General features: G+C 43.0%; 1 protein-coding gene across 2 annotated transcripts in view; it reads right to left on the minus strand.

Moving 5' to 3' along the window:
• EFTUD2 (elongation factor Tu GTP binding domain containing 2) overlaps positions 1-24304 on the minus strand; it is a 48023-nt gene that overhangs the window by 2339 nt on the left and 21380 nt on the right. For both annotated transcript variants that reach the window (XM_069076148.1, XM_069076149.1), the window contains 16 exons: positions 22525-22615; positions 19735-19817; positions 18798-18964; positions 12896-13020; positions 9484-9547; positions 8754-8844; positions 6264-6399; positions 5399-5526; positions 4767-4960; positions 3848-3959; positions 3160-3300; positions 2503-2604; positions 1665-1747; positions 1111-1197; positions 681-807; positions 364-451 (listed from right to left, as the gene is read on the minus strand). In XM_069076148.1, coding sequence (XP_068932249.1) covers positions 364-451; positions 681-807; positions 1111-1197; positions 1665-1747; positions 2503-2604; positions 3160-3300; positions 3848-3959; positions 4767-4960; positions 5399-5526; positions 6264-6399; positions 8754-8844; positions 9484-9547; positions 12896-13020; positions 18798-18964; positions 19735-19817; positions 22525-22615 — 1819 coding nt within the window. The remainder of the gene's footprint in view (positions 1-363; positions 452-680; positions 808-1110; positions 1198-1664; positions 1748-2502; positions 2605-3159; positions 3301-3847; positions 3960-4766; positions 4961-5398; positions 5527-6263; positions 6400-8753; positions 8845-9483; positions 9548-12895; positions 13021-18797; positions 18965-19734; positions 19818-22524; positions 22616-24304) is intronic.

Raw genomic sequence — 24304 nt, forward strand, 5'->3', positions numbered from 1 at the left:
ATCTGCTTTGGGCCTAAATCAGAGATTACATCCTCTCCAACAGTCTGGCAAGCCCAGCATTTTGGCCTGCTTCTTGGTATGAGTCTAAGAGGCTATTTCTCCCCATCCAGGCCCAAAGCTTGACCTCGCCTGTCTTGGTAGTTCTGAAGGGCATCTTCTGGATCTGGAGACAAAAGGTCCATCTAATTCTAGCCTGTGCCAGGTGGAGGCACTAGTACAGAATGAATGAGGGAGTTTAGAGCAGGGTATAGGTCTGCCCTCTGCTTTTCAATCTGGTCTACTGTCCAGGTCTCAAGAGATAGTGAGATGACAGCATTCCCTACTGCTGGGTGGGAGGCCTCTACTATTAGTAGGTGAACTTACGCTCATCACACAAGGGCCCTTCCCTGGTGCCCCACTGGAAACCTTGGACAATGCTATCCTTCACTGAGCCCAGCAGAGCTTTATCCACCTGTAGAGAAACATGAAGGCATCTTAACTCTCGCCAATGTTCATGGGACTGAGAGGCTTAGAGGAGAATAAGAAACAAGAGTTAAACCTCGGAGAGGTCTTCTATTTCATGAGAGGACCTCAAAACTTTTCTAGGAATTGGGAGAACATTTTTAATATTTCTTCTCATCAGCAGCTGCTCCCTCTCCATATATCTCTCGTGAATAAACCACCCACTGATTCCCCTGTACCTCTGAGGGCAAAGTGTCGTCCACTAGGATGTTGGGGCCAGTGGCATCAGGGCCAAAAGCCCAGATAGAACGGGCAGCCAGCAAATCCCAGTCATACTTTGTCTGGAAAAACTCGCCTAGCTTCTTCCTGGTAGGAGGAGGAGAAAGGAGAGGTTTTAGAGAGGGCTTCATTGCAACGGGCCTTTTTGATAATACAGATTTTCAGTGGTCCTTCTCTGGAGGATTATAATTAAATCTTCCTTGTCCTTTTCCCTATACATGTGTAGGTTACAGGGTTAACAGCAGGGGGATGCTGAGAGAGCACCCCTCTGACCATACTAACACCTTCCCCAGGAGGAGTATTGGTAGAGGTAAGACAGATGCCACTTCCCTCTGTTGCCTGCCCTTTATCCATTCCCCCATCAATTCTGGAACAAAACCCCATTCCCACCTATTCCAAGTGATCTGTACCACTTCATTTTCTATATCTTCAGCCAGACCCTTCTCAAGAGGTTCAGCAATCATGGTGATCTTGTTCCTTATGTAGAGAAAAAATGGGTTAATATGGAAAGGTCAAAATAAGACAAGGAAAAAGGTTATGCTGAGTAAAAGGGAATGAAAGAAACGTGATGATATAAACTGACTGGTAAAATATGATTATATACCAACGAGAAACCTAAGGGTATGAAAAGAAAAAACAATAACAGTCAAACATATATTTTGATCTGCTCCCTACTTCTGAAATTATTTGTTTTTAAAAGTATGTTCTGGGGTAAATTCTTAAAATCACCATATGACTATAGAAAGCATAAGGGAATGGAGGAGAGAACATAGAAATCTGCCCAAAGGCACAGGTTCTGAGGAAGATGGGGATACTGACTCTTGCCAAAATGACTAAACTTTAGAGTCCTGCCTTCTATCCTATATGGCAGGAAGCAAAACTGGCTTGCATGCACGCTGAAGCTATTAGTGTCCGTGTGAGGAGATACCCACATTCCCACTTACTTCTTATTGGGTGTCTCAGCAAAGCACTTGAGGGAAGAAGTTTCTACCACTGTCTCACAAAATGTGACAACTGGGTCGGCCACCTGGGAAAGAGAAGATAAGCAGTTAGGGCAGGACCAGCTGTGTTAAGCCAGTACTCTCCCATCCAAACAGAAATCAGAAGCTCCAGGGCCTGTTCCTCTTAGGAATTCCCTCAGCTGTACAAAGCAGCAACTAATAACTTAAAAAGAGTAATATGGAGACAACTGGTTTGCTTGCACTACCATTAGAAACCCCTCATAAAAGGAGTAGAGAAGAAAAAGGAAAGAGAAGGAATCTTGTGGTTTTGGTTGCTGTTGTTGAAATCCTAACACTAATAGATAAGCCCCATAAGGCTGACGGGATAACAGTGGTGGCCCAAGGATCCCAAGTCCTTCTTGAGGTCCCACAACAGTCTATCCCACTGTCTGTGCTCTCTTGCCCTATCAAAAATTAGGGTGGGAAATAAAGGAGTGGGGAAAAGGAAAACATATAAATACCACCCAACCAAACTGGAACCAAAGAGAACTCACAAAAAGAGGGGGCTACCCTTTGCTAAAGACTATTTCAGAAATAAAGAAAGTCCTTCCAAAATTTTGCTCTGGGGTTCCAACATAGATATGATCTAAGAGAATAGGATTATAGGCATAGATACCTTCCCACCAAGTTTTTCTTAGTCCCTCAGACTTCCATCGTTCCTTTCCATGCCCAACATTTTCAAGGAGAAATATATTGCTTTCACTGGGAAAAACCAGTATTGAACTAGAAACCAAGCCACCCACAGGCCAGGGAGGGCTAGAGAAAAGGACTAAGATGTCACCTTGATGTCTATCTCTGAGTACATCTTCCGTAAGTCATGCATCACGCAGTCCAGATAGAGCTCCCCAGTGCCCAGGATCACATGTTCCCCAGATTCTTCCACCTGAAATACAATAGCTCTTGTAAAGATCTCAGTCTGGGGCTCAACAATGCCAGCAACCACTATATAATCAGGATTGTGAACTCTGTATCCCATTAGCCTTGCGTAGAGTTAGCCTCTCTTAAAAAGTGACTCTTAAGAAGTACAGGTGATCAATTCAAACTAGACCTTGGTCAGTTACAAAATTGATTAGGGTTGAACATCCACCAGACCACATAGGTTTTGAAAACAAAAACAAACAAAACTTTGTCCCATGATCGCGGCCCCAAGTCAGCCTCTAACTCTGTCACTAAAGGGAGCATGGCTAGCTCAACACAAATTAGCAGTCTGCCTCCACAATGAAGGACAGCAATAGGTACTCTGGGTAGAAAGAAAGAAAAAGGAGATGGTAGGCATTCGGTAGTGACAGGGGTATAGAGCAGCACTGGTAGAGATGAGTGCCAGAGACGAGCTAGCAGAGTGATTGGCAGAGATGCCGGCTTGAAGGTAAATTTATTCCTGTCTCTTACGGCACCAACATGGTGGCTCTGGGGCATGAGTCTGGGGCTTGGGACGCACCTTGGTGGTGAGGGACGGGTAGCTCTTGTTGACTTTGCGAAGGCCATCCAGCATCTTAGGTAGCTCAGAGGGGTTGACTGGTTCCACAGCAATCTTGATGACTGAAGTGGTATTGAATTTTAAAGGCCGGAAGATCTGAGCCTGAGATTAAAAATGCAGAGAAGTGAGGCTACCTGTAGCAGCTAACTTAGAACAGAGGATTTGACTGAGAAATAAGAGTTCCTAGGGGCCCATCTTGGGTGTTTTTGCCAGAAGCTCAGATGCTCGTGAGCAGTTTACAAATCTTCACCTCATGGATCCACAGATAAAGGGAGGGCTCCCTGAGCATATCCTCACCATCAAAACCTGCCTTATGTAAGGAGGAAACCAGTGAGGTCTGACCTGTCAAGCCAGTGCCAAGAGCCCAGGTTTCCTGTTAAGTCTCTGTAGCTCTGGTGTCCACCCCTAACACTGACTGTCAGGCAGCTAGGCAGCGCAGTGAGTAAACCACCAGTCCTGGAATCAGGAGGACCCGAGTTCAAAGTCACCCTCAAACACTTGATAGTTACTAGTGGTGTGGCAAGTCACTTAACCCCAACTGCCCTGCCTTACCCCCTCCAAAAAAAAACAAACCAAAAAGCATTGAGTGTTGCCCTCAAGAACCATATAAATTGGTAACCATCTTGGCAACCACTTCACAAAGTCCTACCTCCTCATTGCCCCGGGGCTCAGTGATGGTGGCAGTTTTCACAATGGGCTGATCCACACCTTCAATCAAAACCCAGTTGCCTGCAGGAACTCGGTTCACTTCTATGTGGTACCTGCAACCCAAAATAACAATGACACAAGTAGGGCACATCAAGCAGTAGTTTCTTTAGGTGCAACACAGAAAAAGGAACGAAGCAAACTGATAATGTGAAAGCTACTCTCCACATCAGCAGGCTACTTTGCCTCAGCAATGTCTAGGGAATGTATTTAGATCAGGTACAAGGAAATGCAAGCTGGGAGCTAGACAGAGAGTACTCCAATCAAGGACCAGGCCTCTTGTGGCCCTTAAGCCTTCTCATTTCCCCAGGGCAGCCACCCAAATCAGGAAATGACAGGCAGCTCAGCTACCTGGGGAAGGTGTATAACGATCACATCTCTGCCACATGACAGACAATGGAGCTAAGCTTAGAGTAAAGATGGATTTTTGAGGTTATAGGTTAGGCTAAGAGTGTTAAATTCAAATAGAAATAGGGCCAGTGACCACACATGAGGCCCAACCCTGAGGGCTGTATGATGTAGAAAGTCATGTTGATGTTATTTATGTATTACTATATTTTTATTTGTTTTATTAACTATTTCCCAATTTCATCTTAATCTGGTTCAGGCCCCATTTGGGAGCATCACAGGTTTGACACCTTTGAGCTGGGCTATGGAAAAGAATGGAAATCCTGCTATAGAGAGGTTCAACCAAGACTCAAAAGCAAAGCCTTTAGGACCCATGGGAATCAGATACTATAACTCAAAGGGTTTTCTTAACCACATTGTAGAGAAATAGACTGCCACTATTTTCCTTCAAGAGACAGACTCCTCCTAATGCCCTAGACAGCACTAGTAGGGATGCTGGCGCCACCTGGTGGTACCTGGCAACAGAAATCCAGAGCCGGCCCACGGTACAGATCTGGGAATCCTCTTCATCTTCCAATGTATAGTTTTCCCCAAGCACCTTCACTGGCTGCCCAGCATGGATGGTGCCACTCAGCACCCGCCCAAAGGCATGGAACTGTACCCCATCATCAGTACTGTACATCTTGGTGGTGTGGCACATCAGAGGGCCCTGGTAGAGAGACAGAGAACAATCCTGTTTATATGTGCCCTGCAGGAGAACACAATGCCAGTTTCTTAGGGCTGGGATACGAGTTTTCTGAGCATTGCTCAAGAACTCTGCTTTCTTTTGGGAGAAAGCAATACTCAACACTACTCTGTCCACAGTTAACAGAAAGACTAAGAGCTGAGTGCAGATAATTTCTCCAATTTTGCTGGAGGAAAAGAACAAGGAAACAAAAGAATGGGGCTCTTCTTGCCAAAAAATATGAATCTTGATGCTTAACTGTCTATATTTTCATGTTATGAATCTGCTCAGGGTGGGGAATGGCAGAAAAAGACAGAAAGATCAGTATGGAGAATGCAGTAGGAGGAGAAAGGGCAGAGGAAAAACAAGGAGCAAAGGGAGAGGGAGGGGGTGGCAAACAAAGGTATCAGCAGGTCTCCTTACATCAGGATCACAGTCGCTCATGGCCTCACCAAGGTCTGAGTCTACACCGCCAGTGTAAGTATGCTCAATCTTGGGCTTGGCACCCACTTTTGGAGAAGGTATATGCTGCACACACATATCTACAAAGCCTGTGATGAGACAGGAAGAGAATGCCATGATGATCTCCTCTTCCTCAAGGAAAGCTTATCCATTCAGAGAGGGTTTGGAGTGGTCAGCAAACAGGGCCATTCATTGGACTGTGCATGGGCAAGGTCATCCTGGTGATGTTCTCATCTAGCAAAAGCTCTAAGAAGCTTTCATGATTCCCTATCCAGGTATTTGTTCAGATTATACACTGAACCAGATATCCCATGCTCCCTTCCCTCATCTAACCTTTTGGAATAATCCCTAATCTAACTCCTCTCCTTGAAGCAATGTATTCTATTTCTGTTTAAAATGTGTTTTTTCTAGTTTCTCTAATTAACTGTTAGTGGTTCTCAATAAGAACAGGAAAATTCTCCTTTTTTACTACTTATCCCAAGTGCTGGGCCAGAATGAGCATCTTGTACCTCTAGGGCACAATTAGCACAACTGCTAACCAACAATACCTGTTTGGGGAATTTCTGAATCAGTCCATCTAAAACAAGTTGTACCAGGCTATGGAGCCTTCTAATGAGGGTCACATTTATCCTTGCTTTCCTGTGAGATGCAAATCAGTTCCTTGGTGATTTTAAGGTCTAGGTCCTGATTGCATCCATCAAGGACAGAGATGAGAAAAGCGTATGACTGTGATGCCCCTGAGTGTGTTCTCAAAGACCGTGCCCAAGCATTTCCAGGGTGGGTAGCTAATCTCTAGTATTTCCTGGCACTCACAACTATTTATTACCTGTGAACTCCCCAAAAAACTTTTTGCAGACCAGCCTAAGGAGAGGGCGTATGTTCAGCTTCAGCTCCTCTTTGGTCAGGTGGATGCCCAGTTCATCCAGGGTCCTCGGGAGGCTGGTGTCCACATCTCCCACAACCTATCACGACATAAGGTCACTAAACATGATCAGTCAAAGATGGCTCCAGGATGTGACTCCTGAAAAGTAAATGGGCAAGGAGCCTAGTGGAGGCTGCTGGTTTGCTGTATGTATGTAGTGAGGTCAAGAGAAGCATCCAAAGGACAACTGCAAGAGTCCCTGGGGCTGGAGCTGCCACCAAGGATGATAGTGAGGGGACAGAAAGGAATTTTACTTTAGTTCCCACCCCGTACAGAAACACCAAAGTTGGAAAATTATGGCCTGCTCTGATGAGACGTCCCTTGGAAGGATTGGTTACTGACTAGAAAAGAATAGACCAGCTCTCCCAGTAGCCGGTCTTCACTCAAGGAGACTGAGGGCTCTCAGTGCTGCCACCTTGTATCTATAAGCAGCATTTCATCTCGGCTAGACAATCACCCACACCTCAGACAAGTGTGATTTAGAGCATCAGAGCTCTGTGAGGAACCAAAAAAGGTCACCTGGCAGTGACTGCATATAGCACAGGGCTGGACATTTATCACCCTTCCTCCACACAAGGCTGAACCTAAATCATTCGCAATCCTCTCAGGGTCTGTAGGGAGGGTGAGTCTATCAATTTCTTTCATTAACCCTGGCTGGTCATTCAAAGTTCTCTTACAACCAGATCCCAATTCAGCTTTATTTTGCACATCTTCTCTCATGTCTCTTGTGCTCTAACTAAACTGCACCCTTATTCATATTGTTCCCTATAGCTGTTATTCCATAAAGCACCTCCCCACCAATCACTACCTACTGACAGCCTACCCACTTCTGACAGTAAATGGTTTGAATGTGGTACAACTGGCAAGAGCTGATAAAGAACTTTTGCCAAGTGAGTGATCTGAGGCCCGGGGGCATGGGGAGCTATTTGATGGGGACAAGCCTCTCCCTGGAGTACAAAGAAGCTGTTTCTTCCCCCCAGGAGTCCCTTGGACCTTTATCTCCTTATTTTTATCTCCAGGTGGGCAAGCCTACTCAGGGTTACTGAGTACCCCTTTTTAGACAATGGAAGGCCAAAGAGAGCCATGCTCATTACTGATGCTGCTTAAATAAAGCCACTGCTGGTATGTGTACTCAGGCCAGAGATTTTGAACATTGGCAGAGACATCATCCACCTCAAATGCCACCTCTTCTAAGATTCCTTTCTTGATGCCTTTCAGCTAGAAGTGATCTCTCCTTCAAGGGAGCTCAGGGCACTTTGTATTCTTTTTTTGGGCACACTTAATTCACACTTTCCATACTACAAAGAACTGGAAACAAATTAGATGCCCATTGAGATGGGACTGACTAAACAGACTGTGGTACACGAATGCAATTGAATATTACTATGTTGTAAAAAATGATGACTCCAAAAAAGTATGGGAATACCTGAATAAATTGATGCAAGATGAAGTAATAAGCAGAACCAGAAAAACAATTTATACAATGACAACAGTGCTAATGGAAAAAAACCACCACAACAATGAAACAAGTGAAACTGAATGAAAACCACATGCAAAATTATAATGACCAAGCCTGGCCCCAAAGAAGGGGCATGAGAAATTATTGCCTATCAATTTTATCGGTGACAGGAACACTTGCATATCACATCAGATCTTTGTGAAGTCAACTAGCTTTGCTGAACTTTCCCCCCTCTTTTTCATTTTTTACAATAAGGGATGGTTTTCTGGAAAGAAGGTTATATATTTCCTATTTATATGTTAGGAAATAGACACGATATAAAAACAAATATTAATAAACATTTATTTTTAAAAGTTTGTGAATGAATTCATTCACTCCATGTGACATTACCCCAGAAGAGAAAAAAAATCTATTCAGAAAATATTAACAAAGCCTTCTTCCATGAAGCTTTGTCTAACTCTACCCCACTTCATTTTGGGTCTCCCTTAGCTCTGTAATGAGTTTCAATTATGCTATTTAGTATCTGATGATGAGTAATTCTGTCTTCAACTGGATCATGAACTGCTTGAAGACAGGAGCTATTGTTACATCCTTTTCTAGAAAATTTTCACACGCTTTGCCAGCACAAAGAGCTAGTGGTCAATTACTATTGGCATTCTCAAGGCATCCCAGGGGGATTGGCTTCCCCTAAAAGATTGTTCCTTTGCACTTCACCCCATTTTCCCTTCTTATATAATGGAATTTAGCACACATCAGTGCTCAACAGACGCTCAAAAGAAAGACTAATTGTGATCCTCATAAATGGTAACACAGTAGGGTGGGGAGGAAGCCACTCATCATGGCTGAGCTTCCTTGGCTCAGGAGAATAGAGCAGATCTGAACAGGAAAGGGATGTGAGGATGTGGGAGGGCAAATTGACATTCACCTCCACTCACCTGAGCTAGGATCTTATAAAGTGGCTCTAAGACAAACTCCACAAAGCTCCGCTGGGAGCTGCTGGTTGGGGCCTTTTTGGTAAACTTCCGCCTAAGGAGTGAGAGAAAAGAGAGCTGTGGATACCTCTGGAGGATAGAGTGCCTATCATCCAGGGGGTTTTGAAGCTAGTCAGAAGATGAGGGAAGAAAGTAAAAACTGTCAGAGAATAATTCCTAAATCAGCTTCTGGGGTTGCCCTGGGACCTTTTCACCCTAGGAGCTCCATCTTGGGACTTCAAACACTGGCGGTGCCCTCCTTCTCATTGGCTAGTTCCTCTCAGAACTTCCATTTATTGAAGGATGCTCAGCCCAGCCCAGCCATGTCTTTGTTCCTGACTCCCCAGGCTTTCTCTACCATGCCCCTGAGGTGGGTACCCACATCTCCCGCCTCCATCCGCCTCTGTTTCTCAGTTTTCTTTTAGGTGCTGTCTTCCCCATTGAAATCTAAGTTTCTTAAGGACAAGGACTGTCTTTCTTTCGGTTACCTCATGTTTAGCACTGTGCCTGGCACACAGCAAATACTTAATGAAGTCAATCTCATTTAAGAAGAAGAGGAGCAGACTATATCGCTGAATGCTTTGTGCTTAACCTTTATGAGCTCTCTTCCTCTATGTCCTCAATGACTGGGAGACAGCCTCACTGGGAAAGCAGACCACCCCCTGAGGAAAGGGAAATTTTTCATGCCACTTACGTTTTAGGATTGAAGTAAATGTCACCCCATAGCCTCTTGGCAAATTCTTGGTAATTGATGTCACCTATATGACAAGACAAAAATGATAATCCACTTTCTGCTTGGAGTGCTTGTTTGAATCCTTTACATTATCACCTCTGGCTCCTAAATAAGAGCATCGAGAACCTTCTTTCTAAGCCTTAAAGATTTGGACCAAGGGGACATGTGAAAAGAAAGACAGAAGGAAGCAACTGATCCAAAGACAAAGAGTAAGAGGTAGAATAAGACACACATTTTTGGGCATAGTCGACATGGGAATTTCTTTTCCTTGTAAAAAAGGGCTTTGTTTTCTTCTTTTCTTTTTCCTCCATTGGGGGAGAGGGGAGGGTAATGGGATATAAGGAAATGGCAGCAAAAAAAAAAAAGGAAGAGAAGAGAAAAGAGGGCTGCTGGGGCTTCTTTTTAAAAGATGAAAGAATGGAGAGAAGGCCACAAAGGAGTAGACAAAGCACGACAGTTTGGAAAGCTACAGTTGAGTTTATTATATATTTTAAAATTAAAGCAAGCTGTGCATAATAGAAATCAGCAGCTTCATGTATAGTCTTCTTCTTCTGTTCTATTATACACAGAGAAATACCCATTTTATGTGTTTGTTAAATTTGTTAAATTCAGAATAAAAAAATAAGCATAACTAAGTCAATGAGACCATGCTGAGACCAAAACGCAAACTCTCAGTCTCCCTCGAATTCTCTAGTCTCAGCATTTAGTGGTGTGTGAAGGAAAAGATAACTGATGCTTCTTCTGACTTCCCTGCACAGGGTTCCCTGCTAACTCATACCCTATTCCTCCCCCTTGTTTCTCTGTGATCCATGGGGGAGCTCTAGGCTGCTGCCAGTTTTAGCAACCCTACAGCTGCAGACCGTCTGACCCACCTCACTTCTGCTGTCCCCCTGCCCTGACTCTGCATGCATACATACAGGACCTTATAGTATACAGGAAAAAACATCAAATCTAGTTTATGATATTCCCCTCCCCTACACCTCCCCCACAAAAAAATAGAGTTTTTTTCTTGTTTGGGCTGTAAGCTCTGATCCTGATGAAGACAGACTGAACAACTCAGCCCTTCTGAGACTGGATTTAGTCCCAATCCAGCTCAGTCTCACAATGGGCCAAACAACAAGCTGAGATTCAGGGGCTCTGGGAGATTCTGCTGTTATATTGGCATCTCCAGAACTTCTTTTACACAGAAAACTTTACCTGGATATCACTTCAGACTTAATTCTAAAATCAAAATAATTATCATTCTTCTATCCCCCATCCACCAAACCAGCTCCATCTATTTTTGTTTGGGATTCCATTGCTTTCATAATCACAAGATCGATATCCTTTATCATTCTTCCCCTCCTCTCACCCCCATTTAGTTCTAGTCACCAAGTCCTGTTGATTCTTCCCCTGCAATACTTCTTGGAGAGATCTTTTTCATCCAGTACCATTCTATTCCCAAAGACATTGTTCTAATCATCACACTTATTCTCTCACACCTGGACCACTTGCACTAGTTTGCTATCCAGTCTCCAGCCTCTTCCCCTCACACCTGTATGTCTGATTCTCACAGCTGTTAATCCTACCCCCTTCCTGCCAGTTTCACTTGTATTTTTCACACACACACACACACACACACACACACACAAAGAGGGAGATGTGTGTATATATATACACACACGTATAAAACCTGTATTTACTTATCTGTGATTATTTCATGTCCTCAAACAGACTAAGCTTTCCTGTTTGTATTTGTATCTCTAACTCCAAGTATAGTGGCCAACTTAACAAATGCTTGTTGATCAATATATAATGTCTACAAATGCCATATTAATCTGCTCCAAACTCCACTTTGCACATGCAGGTTCCCCACTCAAATACCTTTCATGGCTTCCCACAGTCTGCAGGATACAGTTCCAACTCCTCAGCTGGATGCTTAAGGCCTGCATTTGACCCTTGACTATGGCAATGCCCCTGCTCATTTACAGAATTCTCTGTTCCTGCCACGCTGATCTAATCATTGTTACCTGAACATGCTGTACACATTCCTAGTTCCATGCCTGCTCTCCACACCTCAAACATCCTCCCTATTCTCTACTTGTCTGAATCTTTAGCTTTCTTCCAAGTTCAATCCAAATCCAATTTGGGTACTTACTCCCTCTTCTGAACACCTGGACCACTCACTAGTTATTGCTACTGATAATGTGGATTTGGCTCTTAACTTCTGCTGTCTGAATGGTTATGCATCCCTAGTGCTTATGTCCTCTCTCCCTAATACATCTCCAAATTACCCGAGGGTTTGGATTGTGTCTCCCATGTCTCCTCTCTCTCTTTGCAACCCCTATTGCCCTAGAATAGATCATAACTACTGCAATAAATGAGTACACTAACAGTGACAAAACTAAAAGCTGCTGGTATACTTCCCCTCTGTGCTTTCCAGGATGACACTTTCCTGCACTAACATTGAGATAGAGGATAGGAATTTGTCTCTCCCACGCCTCGAAGACTTCCAACTACAAGTTCCCTTCATACAGCTACATTACAGCTGCAGATCTTACTGTCTACACTACACTATCTACACTAGCAGGTCCCAGTTTGATATTTGCTTCCCACATCAGCCTGTCTATGCTTGAAAAGCCCTTCTGCAACAAGGTCCAATGTCCCCATGCATTTTTCTTTTTTCACCTCTTAGAAAGGGGTATTTACTGAGGTATAATAAGAGCTGTTAGTATAAAACCAATTGTTCAGGCTAACAGTCTGTAACATACTCTCCCCACCAGTCTACACAGAATCTAGGGGAAAGTGGGTTCAAATTTAGACTATGTCTTCTCATTCTTGCACAAGAATAAATATATAAATATTAAGGATAAATACTGAGAAGCTTGGGGGAACAGGCAGGTTTGGATAAGAGAGCTACAGGGACTCTCAATTTGGGGAGCTGAGGCAGGAGCTCTTGAGAAGGCAACCAACCACAGCCAGAAAGAGGATTATACATACCCACTGAAAATCTAATAGAGTCCTTTTACCCAGCCTTCTTAGGACCCTGCTGAACTGAACTGCTAGAAAGGCCAATGATAAAAGATGCTCTGTATCTAAATAATTTTCCCCAAAGTACTTTGTTGGCTTAAGGCATTCCTGGCTTCAGGGTATGCAGGGAGAGTTTTCATCCTAAACAATTATCCACCTTTTTCCTCATCTTTTTCCTATCACTTAATATTTCTTTTAATATTCATGATTCATTTGATCTTAAGAAGTGGCCTGGGGGAAGGAAAAGAGTATTCAAAACACAGGTAAAAGTCAGAAAAAAGCTCCCACAGAGGACTGGCAGGATGCCATGATCCTGTCCATTCAGAATGAGAAACTGTTGAAGTAAAAAAGACAGATAGCTTACCAAAGGTGTCAGCATAGATCTTGGCAAAGGAGCCCAGTGTGAAACAGATGCTGTACTGGGAGCTGGAAAAACACACATTGCCCAGAAGTGGAGAGAGGATCAGGTTCTCATCGGTGGAATACATGCTGAAACAGAAATGACCACAAATAGAATGACACTTGGATGACAGGATAGTGCTGACACATGGCATGCAGTTGTATGGGGGACAGTATCATCACACAATCCAATCACCTAAATGTGCTTACATAATAGAGTCAGCCTGCCAATAGCTTGGCCCAAGAGAGTGATATGATAGAGTTGTTTCCCAATTCTCATTAACAAGCTGACTTCCTAGAGTTGGCAATATTAAACATAACCTTGGAAAAAGTTAACTGCATGGGACTGACAATGGTCAAACCGGAGGCCAAAGGCAAAGATTTTACAGTACAGAACACAAATCAACTGTGCCAAGATATGAATGAATTTTAGAGAAATGGTAATTATACTAATATACCTGGAATATTCACTAATACAAACATGTCTTCCTTGTAGCTTATCATCTGCTGAAAAACTCTCCCTACTGTGCAGTATCATTTTGTTTCATTGTTTTAATGCAGTGCCTTTACTTTGAATCTGTATGGTTGAGGCAGAGTTAGTCTAATACCCTCATTTAAAGAAGAGGAAACTGAGGCTCAGTGGAATTTATAGATCTGTCCAACATTATATAAATAAGTAGCAGGATCAATATTTGAATCCAGGTTCTGTCTCCAAAATCTACTGTTTCCCCCATTGTACCATAGTCTCTGACCAATTACTTAAAACCATTTGGTGCTATATTTTCCTCTTCTGTCAAAACAAAAACTTCCTTTCTCCCCTGCCCTGCCTATTGATTGTGGTTTGTCCTTTGTTCTAAAAGGGGACCATGACATCAGGAAGGTGATGACAATTGCAAGTGAAATAAATTGAAAGTGAGGGAAAGCTGTGCAAAGTTACAAGCTTCACCTTCTCCTCTGGAACCATCTGGGTCCAGTGGCAAGATAAAGATCAGGATGAATGGAGCTGGCCCCTCTGCCTACTGAACTACTTGAGCAATGTACCCCTTTATCTAAGAACTTTCCCCAATCCCTTGCCAACTCCATCAGACACTAAATCCCAACAGTCTGACTATTAATCTTTTGTACCCCCTTGACACTACCCTCATACAGATTCTCATTACCATTCTATACCTGAAGTTTCCTCCTGCCAGGGCTTTACACTTGTCTTCTCTCTGCATACCAATCTGTCCTTCACAATGCTACCAGACAAATCTTCCTAGAAGGTACGTCTCTGCTCAAAATCCACCAAAAGTTCCCTCTTCTATACTAAGTAAACTTTAAACTTTATTAGACTGGCATTTAATACCCTCTAATCGGGTGCCACCCTATTTTCCCAGGCTTACCTCAGAATGATATTTATAAGTTTTGCACTTTATATCCACCATGTCAACAACAAAGCAATCCTCCTATTCCTACCTAATTGATTCTCTATCCCACTGACCACAACGGATATTCCAAACCTTCTCTTCTCTCCTCAAATATCCCATATAACTCCTTCCCCCACCTTTTTAGCTGAGAATCTTACTTTACAAAACATCAAGGTGATTAGCAGAAGGCTCTTCTCCCTTTTTCCACATCACACATGCTGCTGATATCACCCCCAACCATGCCCTACATCACTGATGTCTCTGATGAAGAGTTGATCCTTCTCGCCAAGGCCAAGCCCTCTCCATATCCCCTCCATCCTATCTCCAGAACACTGCTCTATCATCCGTACTCTAATTTTTAATCTCTCCTTATCTATTGATTCCTTTCCTGTTGTTTGCAATTATACTCAAGTCTCCCTATCCTTAAAAAATCCCTTACCAGATGCTGCCATCCCCACTTTTTCTCCCCCATTTCTCTCCTTTTCTCAGCTAACCTTCTTGAAAAAAGCCAACTGGTGGCATCTATGCCTCCTTTCCTCTCACTCTCTTGTGAACCCTCTGCAATCTGACTTCTGACCTCATCACTCAAATGAAAAGTTTGCTCTCCATATTTACCAAGAACTTTTCAATTGGCAAATCTAATGGTTTCTCCTGAATCCTCCCTGCTCTTGGGCTCTCTGCAATATCTGACACTGCTGACCACTTTCTTCTCTCCTCTCTGGGATTTCATGACATTACTCTCTCTTGGTTCTCCTCCTACCTGTGTGACTGCTACTTCTCAGTTTCCTTTGCTAGTTCATCTTCCATATCATGGCCCCTAACAGGGGGTAAACCTAAAGGCTCCACCTCTTTTTTCTCTATATACTCTCACTTGGTGATCCTATCAGCTCCCATTACTTCACCACTATGTAGATGACTCTTAGCTCTCCATATGTGGCTTTAGTTTCCCTCCTAAGCTCTAGTTCATCATCATCATCATCATCATCAACTGCTTACTGGACACCTCACACTAGATCTAGCTCTCTTCTCAACATCTTGTATTGCTGCTGAGGGCACCACCATCCTCCTCGTGACCCAGGCTCACAACCTCAGCGCCATCCTTGACGCCTTTCTCGCTTCCACCCCAAATATCTAATCCATGGTGAAAATCTGGTTTTTATCTCTACAACATGTCTTGCATCTGACCTGGTCTCTTTCTCTCAGTGACCACTAAGTCATTTTAGGTCTTTATCACCCCACACCTAGACAATGGTCTTCTACCTTGGTCTTCCATGCCTCAGGTCTTTCCCTACTTTAAATCAATCTCCACACAGCTGCCAAAGTGATCTCCTAAAGCACAGATCTGACCACATCCCCAAGGCCTACTTGACAAATTCCAGTGGCTCCCACTTACCTCAAGAATCTAACTTCTCCATCTGACATTTAAAGATCTTCAAACGCTAGACCTTTGTAATCTTTCCTGTCTTCTTCCACATTACTCCCCTTTACATGGTCTATGATACAGCCATATTAGGCTATTTACTGTTCCTCACACATGATGTTCTATCTCCAGCATTGATACCTCTGTGCTGGCTATCCTCATGCCGGAATGCTTTTTTAGAATTCCTGGCTTCCTTTGAGACTTAGCACTAGTGCCATCTTTTTTAGGAGACCTTTCTGGGTTCCCTCAGCTGCTAAACTAGCCCTTCCCATCTAAGATTACCTTCCTTCTATTCAGTATATATCTTATAAATTCCTATGTATGTACAGATTATCTCCATCACTGAAATGTAAATTCCTTGAGGGTAAGGACTTTCCTTTGTATCCCCAGGAATTAGCGAGGGGCCTGGCACATATTAAGTGCTTAACAAATATTTGTTGACTGCCTATCTCCTTTTGATCCACATAACACTTCTGGGAGGTAGGTTCTCCCAGCACCATTACCCTCTTCTTTTTTTTTTTTTTTTGCCTTTTTGGAGGGCAATTGGGGTTAAGTAACTTGCTCAAGGTTACATGGCTAGTTTTTTTGTGTGGTTGTTAAGTGTCTGAGGCCAGAACTGAACCCGGGTCCTCCCGCTTCTGGTTCCGGGGCTGTACTCACTGCGCCACTGAGCCGCCCTAAAGCATCCATTCTTTTTTTTTTTTTAAAACATTACCCTCTTCTTAAAGATGAGGAAGAGGAGGCCAAAAGAGACACAGTGGCTTACCCATGGTGATACTACTCCCCTCTAGGCAAACTCTATTGTAGCTAACCTCTCCCACCCCAATCCTGTGCATTCCCTTATGAGTAATGACCTTTCCCCCTCAGCATCCTAGATTGCACAAGCATTTTGAACCTCTTACAACTTCTCTCACGTATTAGGAAAATAGGTTGTGGGGATGCAAAATTCCATTAGACTTTAAGCTCCATGAGAACATGGACAATGGCTATCTAAACTTATCTCCCCGACAGGGTGCTATGCATTACTAGTAGTCACTTAATCAATATGTTGAATGAATTCCTGTAGAAAAAGCCTCCCGAGGGAGCATTTAGTACCCAGACTGTGGCAAACCTAAGACATGCTGCCTTTTAGTTCTTTCTCTCCCATCCATCTCTCACACAGTTGGCAGAATCACTTTCCTAAAGCACAAGTCTGACCATGTCACTCCTTGGCCCCAGAACTGTGAGCAGTACCCTTTGGCCTCTAGGACAAAACACAAACTTAGCTCATCATGGACAGTCCTTCACAATCTGGCCCAGTCTGCCTTTGACTCCTTCTCCCCTTCCCACATTCTTCAGCACAGCCAAAGTGGGCTTCCTGAGCTCAGTGCTTAGCCATCTTCTGGGCCTCTTCCCAGGCTTTCTGTCTTCTGTATTGGAATCGTGAGCGGCTTCCTCCTCCTCATATCCAAAGCTCAGCACAAGTGTTATTTTGAATTCCTCTCCTGGTGTCCTTAGTTGTGGGTGCTCAACCCCTCCTCAAATAACTGGTTAATATGCTGTAGTCCCCCAATCTCCCCTGTCCTTTCCCTCCCCCAAGGAGAAGGTCGATTTCTCTGGGGCAGGAACTGCTCATGCTTTTGTAGTCCCAGTGCTTGGCACCGAGTAAGTACTTAATTTAATAAATGATTGCTGGATTAGAAGAGATTTACAGCTATGAGACAGGATAAAGGCAACAGAAACTACAAAAGGGTTGCAAGAAATCATTTTGGGGGCTAAGAAGTCAAAAGATGGGCGGCTAGGTGGTGCAGTGAGTAAGAGCACCAGCCCCAGAGTCAGGATAACCTGGGATCAAATCCAGGCTCTGATACTTAGCACCACACCCAGAAATAACTGGCCGTGTAACCTTGAGCAAGTTACTTAACCCCAACTGCTTAAAAAAAAAAGTCAAAAGACTCCTAACAGTGGTTTTGTGGGCTGCTCAGACTCTGTTCTCAATTCCATGCAGTAGAATAACTCTTTAAGGGAAAAAGCATCTTTACAGATAGATCTAGATGGGTGTTTTATGAAATCCTAGGGCTGGCAGAGACGTCAAAAGACCATTTGGTTCATTCCTTGGCATTTACATATGGTTGCCATGTACCCCAATGAATGTGGTGGATGGTAGGAGGGATGGTAATATAAGTAGCCGCCACTGCTGCTGTAGCAGCAGCAGATATTTCTATAGCCCTTCCAGGTTTGCAAAAGTCCTTTACACCCATGATTTCATTTAAGTCTCACAATGCTGGGAGTCAGGTACTATTATTATTCCCATTTTAAAGATTAGAATGCAGCTTAGAAAAGTTAAATGACTTGCCCAGGACCACACATCTAAGTACTCTAGGCCTACTCCAAACCCAGTCTTTCCTGACTCCAAGTGTGTACCATGCTGCCTCTCTATACTATGCAGTCCATCGCAGGCTTTCCAATGCTTTGTTGGGAAATTCTTTCTGAATCTGTCCAATTTGAAGTTGGGCCCATTTATAGTAAAAACAGCGGATAGCAACTTGCTGCCACTTATTTAATACTCCTTATCCTGAAGGTCTGAGGCTAGTTAGATCATTTGGTTGATTAGCAGTGACAACAAGCCCACATTTATAGTTCAATCCTTTTATGGCCACAGTTTATATCCCTAGCCTTGATCTCCCTAGGAAAAATCTCAGAACACACACCTTGTCAATGGTGGGTCAGCAGCAATATCTCTGTCTATGTCAAACACACTAGCTCTGTTATTAAGTCCCATCAGTCTCTGGCCTTCTTTTACCTAAGCCACATTATCTTGATGCTTCTTACTTCCTGTGTGGCCTTGGGCAGTCACTTCATCATTTTGGGCCTCTTCCTCATGTAAAGTCCCCTCCAAGCTCTAGGTTTCTGACCCTAGGAAACTCTATTCCCTGAGATCACACCAATTCACCTGCATCCAGTCCTCTCAAACCACAACCTCAGGCCCTCAGGGTTACAATCTCTTAAAAACTCAATGGCACTAAAGAAGGGAAGCACATTGCAAATGGTCTCCCCCATACCTGATTAATCCATTGACCTCATCCACAATGTGTCGTAGCTTGTAATAGGCATCTGTTGGGGGAAGTTTTAGCTCTAGAATCAGCCGGTCAATCTTGTTGATGCACACAGTGACGGCCAGCCTCTCCTGCACTGCGTGCTTGATCAGCCGCTCAGTATTCAGCATCACCTAAGGAACACCAGATTTTGAGATTGGAGGAGAAGCCATGAAAGCCCCACAGCATGGCTACAAAGGGCCTAATCTTTTAACATGGACAAATCAGGAAAAGGAATTAGGACAGCAGACAAGCTCCTTTACTTATTCTTGGAACTGGTAACTAACCAAAAGGAAGCACTATTTGTAAAGAACTATGCAAAATTTAAAACAATGTAGAAATGCTAATTTTTGCTGTTATTAGTACTACTTGAAGAAGCAGGATTATCTGGCTAAAAACTAATAGGTCCCCCTACTGGCCATTTTACCAATGGCACACAAGTGAGGAAATGAAATATTGGTGTGGATTTCTAACTACTTGGTAAGGGCCTGTAGAAACCTTGAACTTGTCCACCTAACCATCACATTCTTTCGCAGCAGAGCTTTCTAACTCCTACCACTAATTCAATAAAATCATTAATATAGAACAAATACTTTAAATATTTTATGCCTGTCCCCTCCCTCCAGATTACGTTACCTCTTCATTTCCTAAATTGTGTTGAATTCCATTGATTCTCAGCTCTACCAGGGAAAAGGATTACACCTTTTTTAAGAACTGACGCTGAATCTGATTTACTGTCCTTAAATCAGAGCTAAACTAGAATTTAATCACACAGCTACCTTAAGTTAGTCAACAAAACTTCTGAATCCTTCTCCTTCTTTTGCTCTGGGAATTATTTAGAGCAAATACAAGAGAAGTGCGTTAAGACAATATTGTCCAAGAGTTCACAAAAACAAATGCTCACCCCTTCAGCTGCATCGATGAAAAGTACTACTCCATCAGAGATGCGCAAGCCAGCTGTTACCTCGTCAGAAAAATTCACATGTCCTGAAAAAAGTAAACCCGAAGAAAGGACAATACGTGGGTAAAGGAGTAAGCACTTCTTACCTGCCTACAATGACTCAAATGGAAGTACCTGGTTCTCTTTCTTCGGGACAGTTACAGCAACCAGAGGCAACCTCAAGACTCAAATCTACTCCTCCTTACCTTCCCTCAACCCAAAGTCTTCCACAATTCTTGAAATTCCCACTGATAAGATAAATTGAGTTAAACCTCTTCTACAGAAGACCCTGCTACATAAGAAAGGGATACACATTTGTACCCACTAACACATTAATACAAATAAATTTATTCAACTAGCAGGTAGTGGCTCTAGAAAGCAAAGAACAAAACCCTGTGAAAATGGGATAGAGGACAGAGGTACAGTTGAAAGTATCTAAGGCCAGGACCCTATCCCTTGCTCTCCCACTAACTTACTGTTTGACCATGGGAAAGTCACTGCTCCCCCGCCCCTGGGCCTTGTCTGCCTCATTTGGGAGTTGGATTAGATTATTTCTCAGGGCATTTTTTCAGTTCTGATAGTCTAACTTTCTATAACAAGCACATTTTCTTGGTTCGGGAGGTGTCAAGGGACAGTTCAGAACTCAGGAGAAAGGCAGGGAAAGGAGAAGGTTGTGAGAAGCACAAGAGCGTGGGTGTTATTGGAGAGGAGAGGTAGAACTCAAAAGGAGGGGAAAGCTGGATTATAATTCTGATCCAGGGATACCCTAAATCAAGGGTGGGGAATCTGCAGACTTGAGGCCACATGTCGTTTTCTAGGTTCTTGGACTCGGCCTTTTGACTGAGTCCAAATTTTACAGAATAAATCCTTTTATTAAGGGGATTTTTTCTATGAAGTTTGGATTCAGTCTAAGGGCCACACTTGAGGACCTGGAAGCCACATGTAGCCTCAAAGCCAAAGGTTCCCCACCTTTGCCCTAGATCAAGAGAAAAACCTACTAGGAAAGTCATGGTTTCCTTCAATCATATGGCACTGAAACATAAAGCAGGGGGCACATGGGATAACTAGAACTGGTCAGCTAACACTAAAGGAGCTGTTTAAAAGGCGCTTTATTTACTATCACATATAATATATGTAACTATAGAACATAAAATAGCAACATAAAATTACAAACATATACTGATTATATAAAATGTATATCTTTATAACACGTTTGTTATTACATAACATATATTATTTATTATTCACTCCTAGGCAGGAGGGATAAAAAGTGTGATGGATGTCCACTGAAACTGCTCTCTCCAAAGTTAACAATCTCTTAGTTGCCAAATCCAAAGGCCTTTTCTCAATCCTCATTCTTCCTGACCTCTTTCTATGTAGACTTTGACACTGTCGATCACTCTCTCCTCCTTGATGCCCTCTTCTCTCCAGATTTTCAGAATGCCACTGTCTCCTGATTTTCCTTCTACCTATCTGACTTCCTTCTGTTTTTTTTTTCTGTCTCTTTTGCTGGATCCTCCTCCAGATCACACCCCCTAAACCCTCAGGATTCTGTCTGGGTCCTCTCCTCTTTTCCTTCTATGCTACTTCACTTGGTGATCTCATCAGCTCCTATGGATCTGATTACCATCTCTAGGCTTATGATTCTCAAATCTACTTATCTTGCCCCAATATTTCTGCTGATTTCCAACATCTTGGACTGAATGCCAATTAGACATCTTCAACATATTATGCCCAAAATGGAATCCATAAACTCTCCTGTCCTACTACCTTCCCTATTACTATAGAGAGTAACACCTTCCTTCCTGTTCCTCAGTCTTTTAACCTAAAAGTCATCCTCACTATCTCTCACCAGACCCTCCCGCCATCCAAAGTGTTATTACCAAGGCCTATCGATTTCACCTCTGCAACACCTCTCAAATGGCCCCTTCTCTCCTCTGACACAGCAACCACTCTAGTGCAGGCCCTCATTGCCTTGATTACTGCAATAGCCTGGTGTAGTAACTATCTGCCTCAAGTCTCTCTTCTCTCCACCCCAATTCATCTTCCAATCTACCACCAAAGCAATTTTCCTAAAATGTAAGTCTGAATTTATCACCTCCTTACTCAGGAAACTTCAGTGGCTCCCTATTGCCTCCAGAAGCAAATACAAAATGTTGTTTGGCATTCAAAGCCCTTCATAATAGAGGACCCTCCTACCTTTCCAGTCACCTTATACCTTACTTCCTGACATGTACTCTTTGATCCAGTGACACTGGTCTTCTGGCTGTTCCATGAACAAGATCCTTCATTTTTAGGATCCGGACATTCTCTCTGGCCATCCCCCATGCCTGGAATGCTCTCCCTCCTCTGCTCTGACTACTGACCTCCCTGGCTTCCTTGAAGTCCCAACTAAAATCCCACTTTGTATAAGAAGCCTTCCCCAACCCCTCTTTAATTCTGGTGTCTTCTCTCTGTTAATATTTCCTATCTATTCTGTATATAGTTTGCTTCGCATTTATTTGTATGTTGTTGCCCCTTGTAAGCTCCTTGAGGGCAGGAACTGTCTTTTGCCTCCTTTTGTACCCCTAGAACTTAGCATAGTACCTAGTAAGTAGTAGATATTTAATAAATGTTTATTGATTGGCTGACACCCAAGTATGAACTGGTCTACTCTGGAAATTGAGAGCATGAAGGAAAGCAAGAAGTGGCTAAGATGTTAAAAAGGTTAAGGAATGACCTATTAGTTATGTCAGCAGACACTGGCCTACTCACCTGGTGTGTCCATGATATTGAAGAGGTACGACTTCCCCTTGGTATCTGGCAGGACCACTGTCACTGGAGTACTTTTGATGCCAACACCCCTCTGAAAGGATAAAGTTAGAAGATGAGATCTAAGCATAAGAAGGCACTGAGGCTGCCAATTAAAGATGAACAGATAACCCTATTATCTCCCCAATATCTCCCTCCCTTACACACACAGTATGTGATTTTTATCTAAGCCCATTCTGTTATGATCTTGATAAATTATTTTTCCCTTTCTTTTCAAAGAGGTGGGGAGAGAGATTATCTACCATAAATCTGGAATAGTGAAGAGAGATGGAAGGTAGTATGAAGACCACACAAAGCTTATTAGGGAAATCTGGGTCTAATCTCTCCTAAATCTCTCTGATGGGGTAATAAATGTTTTAATCTAGTGTGATTGGTCCAGAGTAAAAAAAAAAAATCAATAGTGACTTAAGTAAAAAGTAATTTTATTTAGGGGTAGTTTTTATTTTAGATTTTAAAATCTTGCTCATTTCATTTTAAAATAACAGGGAATATTAAAAAAAGAACAAACAACAAGAAACTAATAAATAGAATTAATCACAGTGTATATCTACATAGACATATGTACACAAGTATATCTATATAGATGCATGTTTAGATTCAGAGAAGGGGTAAAGAGACCACTGTGGATAGACTGCTGGGCTAGTTTCAAATCTACCTCTGATACTTAACAATTGTGAAACCCTCATTAACCCTTATGTGCTTCGAGCAAATCTCCACAACTTATCTATGAAATCATATCCTTTACAATCTATGTTGGTGGAGGGAGTTCCTATACCAGAAATTCTCTACAATGACAAAAATCAATCAAGAAACATTTAATGGGCATGGACTATGCACCAGGTACTGTGCAAACAGGATTTGTGGCTAGGGGGAAGGGGAGGGGCATGCCACGCACAAAGACAACACTAAAATTGTTCCTGCCCTTATGGAGCCTACTTTCTATGAGGGGAAACCACTTGTACACATATAAGTGAATAAATACAGAGTAATTTCAGGGGTGGGGCACTAGCAGCTGGGAGGGAATCAGGAGAGGTCTCCTGCAGGAAGTGGTGCTAGGGCCTAAAAAAGCAAAGATAAGGAGGAAAGACAGTTCAAATTTGGGGTACCAAACCTGGGCAATAAGTCTGGAAAATCAGGCTGGAGACAGACTATGAAGAGCTTTAAATGTCAAACAAAAGAATCTGTATTTTATTCTAGAAGCAAGAAAGAGCCATTGGAGCTTCTTGAGCAGGGGAGTGACATGGTCAGATGTGTGCTTTATAAATGTCATCTGGCAGCTGTGTGGAAGAAGAATTAAGAGGAAAGACTAGAATCTAGAAGGCTACTCCAATGGTCCAGGGGAGAAGAGCTGACAGTCTGAATCAGGGTGACTATGACTATAGAGAAGGGCACAAATGTGAGAGATGTGGTGGTGGCAGAGAGTGAAAACTGAGGCTGATGTTGAATTTCTGAATGTGGACAATGGGAAGGATGGTGGCAGCCTCAACACAAGTTGGGACATTAGAAAGAAAAGGTGAGGGTGTGGCTAGGTGGCGCAGTGAATAGAGCACCAGCGTTGGAGTCAAGAGGACCTGAGTTCAAATCTGGTCTCAGACACTTAACACAAAAACTAGCTGTGTGACCTTGGGTAAGTCACTTAACCCCAATTGCCCTCCAAAAAGCAAAAAAGAAAGAGAAAGGAAGGAAGGAAGGAAGGAAGGAAGGAAGGAAGGAAGGAAGGAAG

Source organism: Petaurus breviceps, unplaced genomic scaffold, assembly GCF_028583685.1.
Source record: "Petaurus breviceps papuanus isolate PSGF00001 unplaced genomic scaffold, PetGlider_PUasm1.0 90925, whole genome shotgun sequence".
NCBI classification, from domain to species: Eukaryota; Metazoa; Chordata; class Mammalia; order Diprotodontia; family Petauridae; genus Petaurus; species Petaurus breviceps.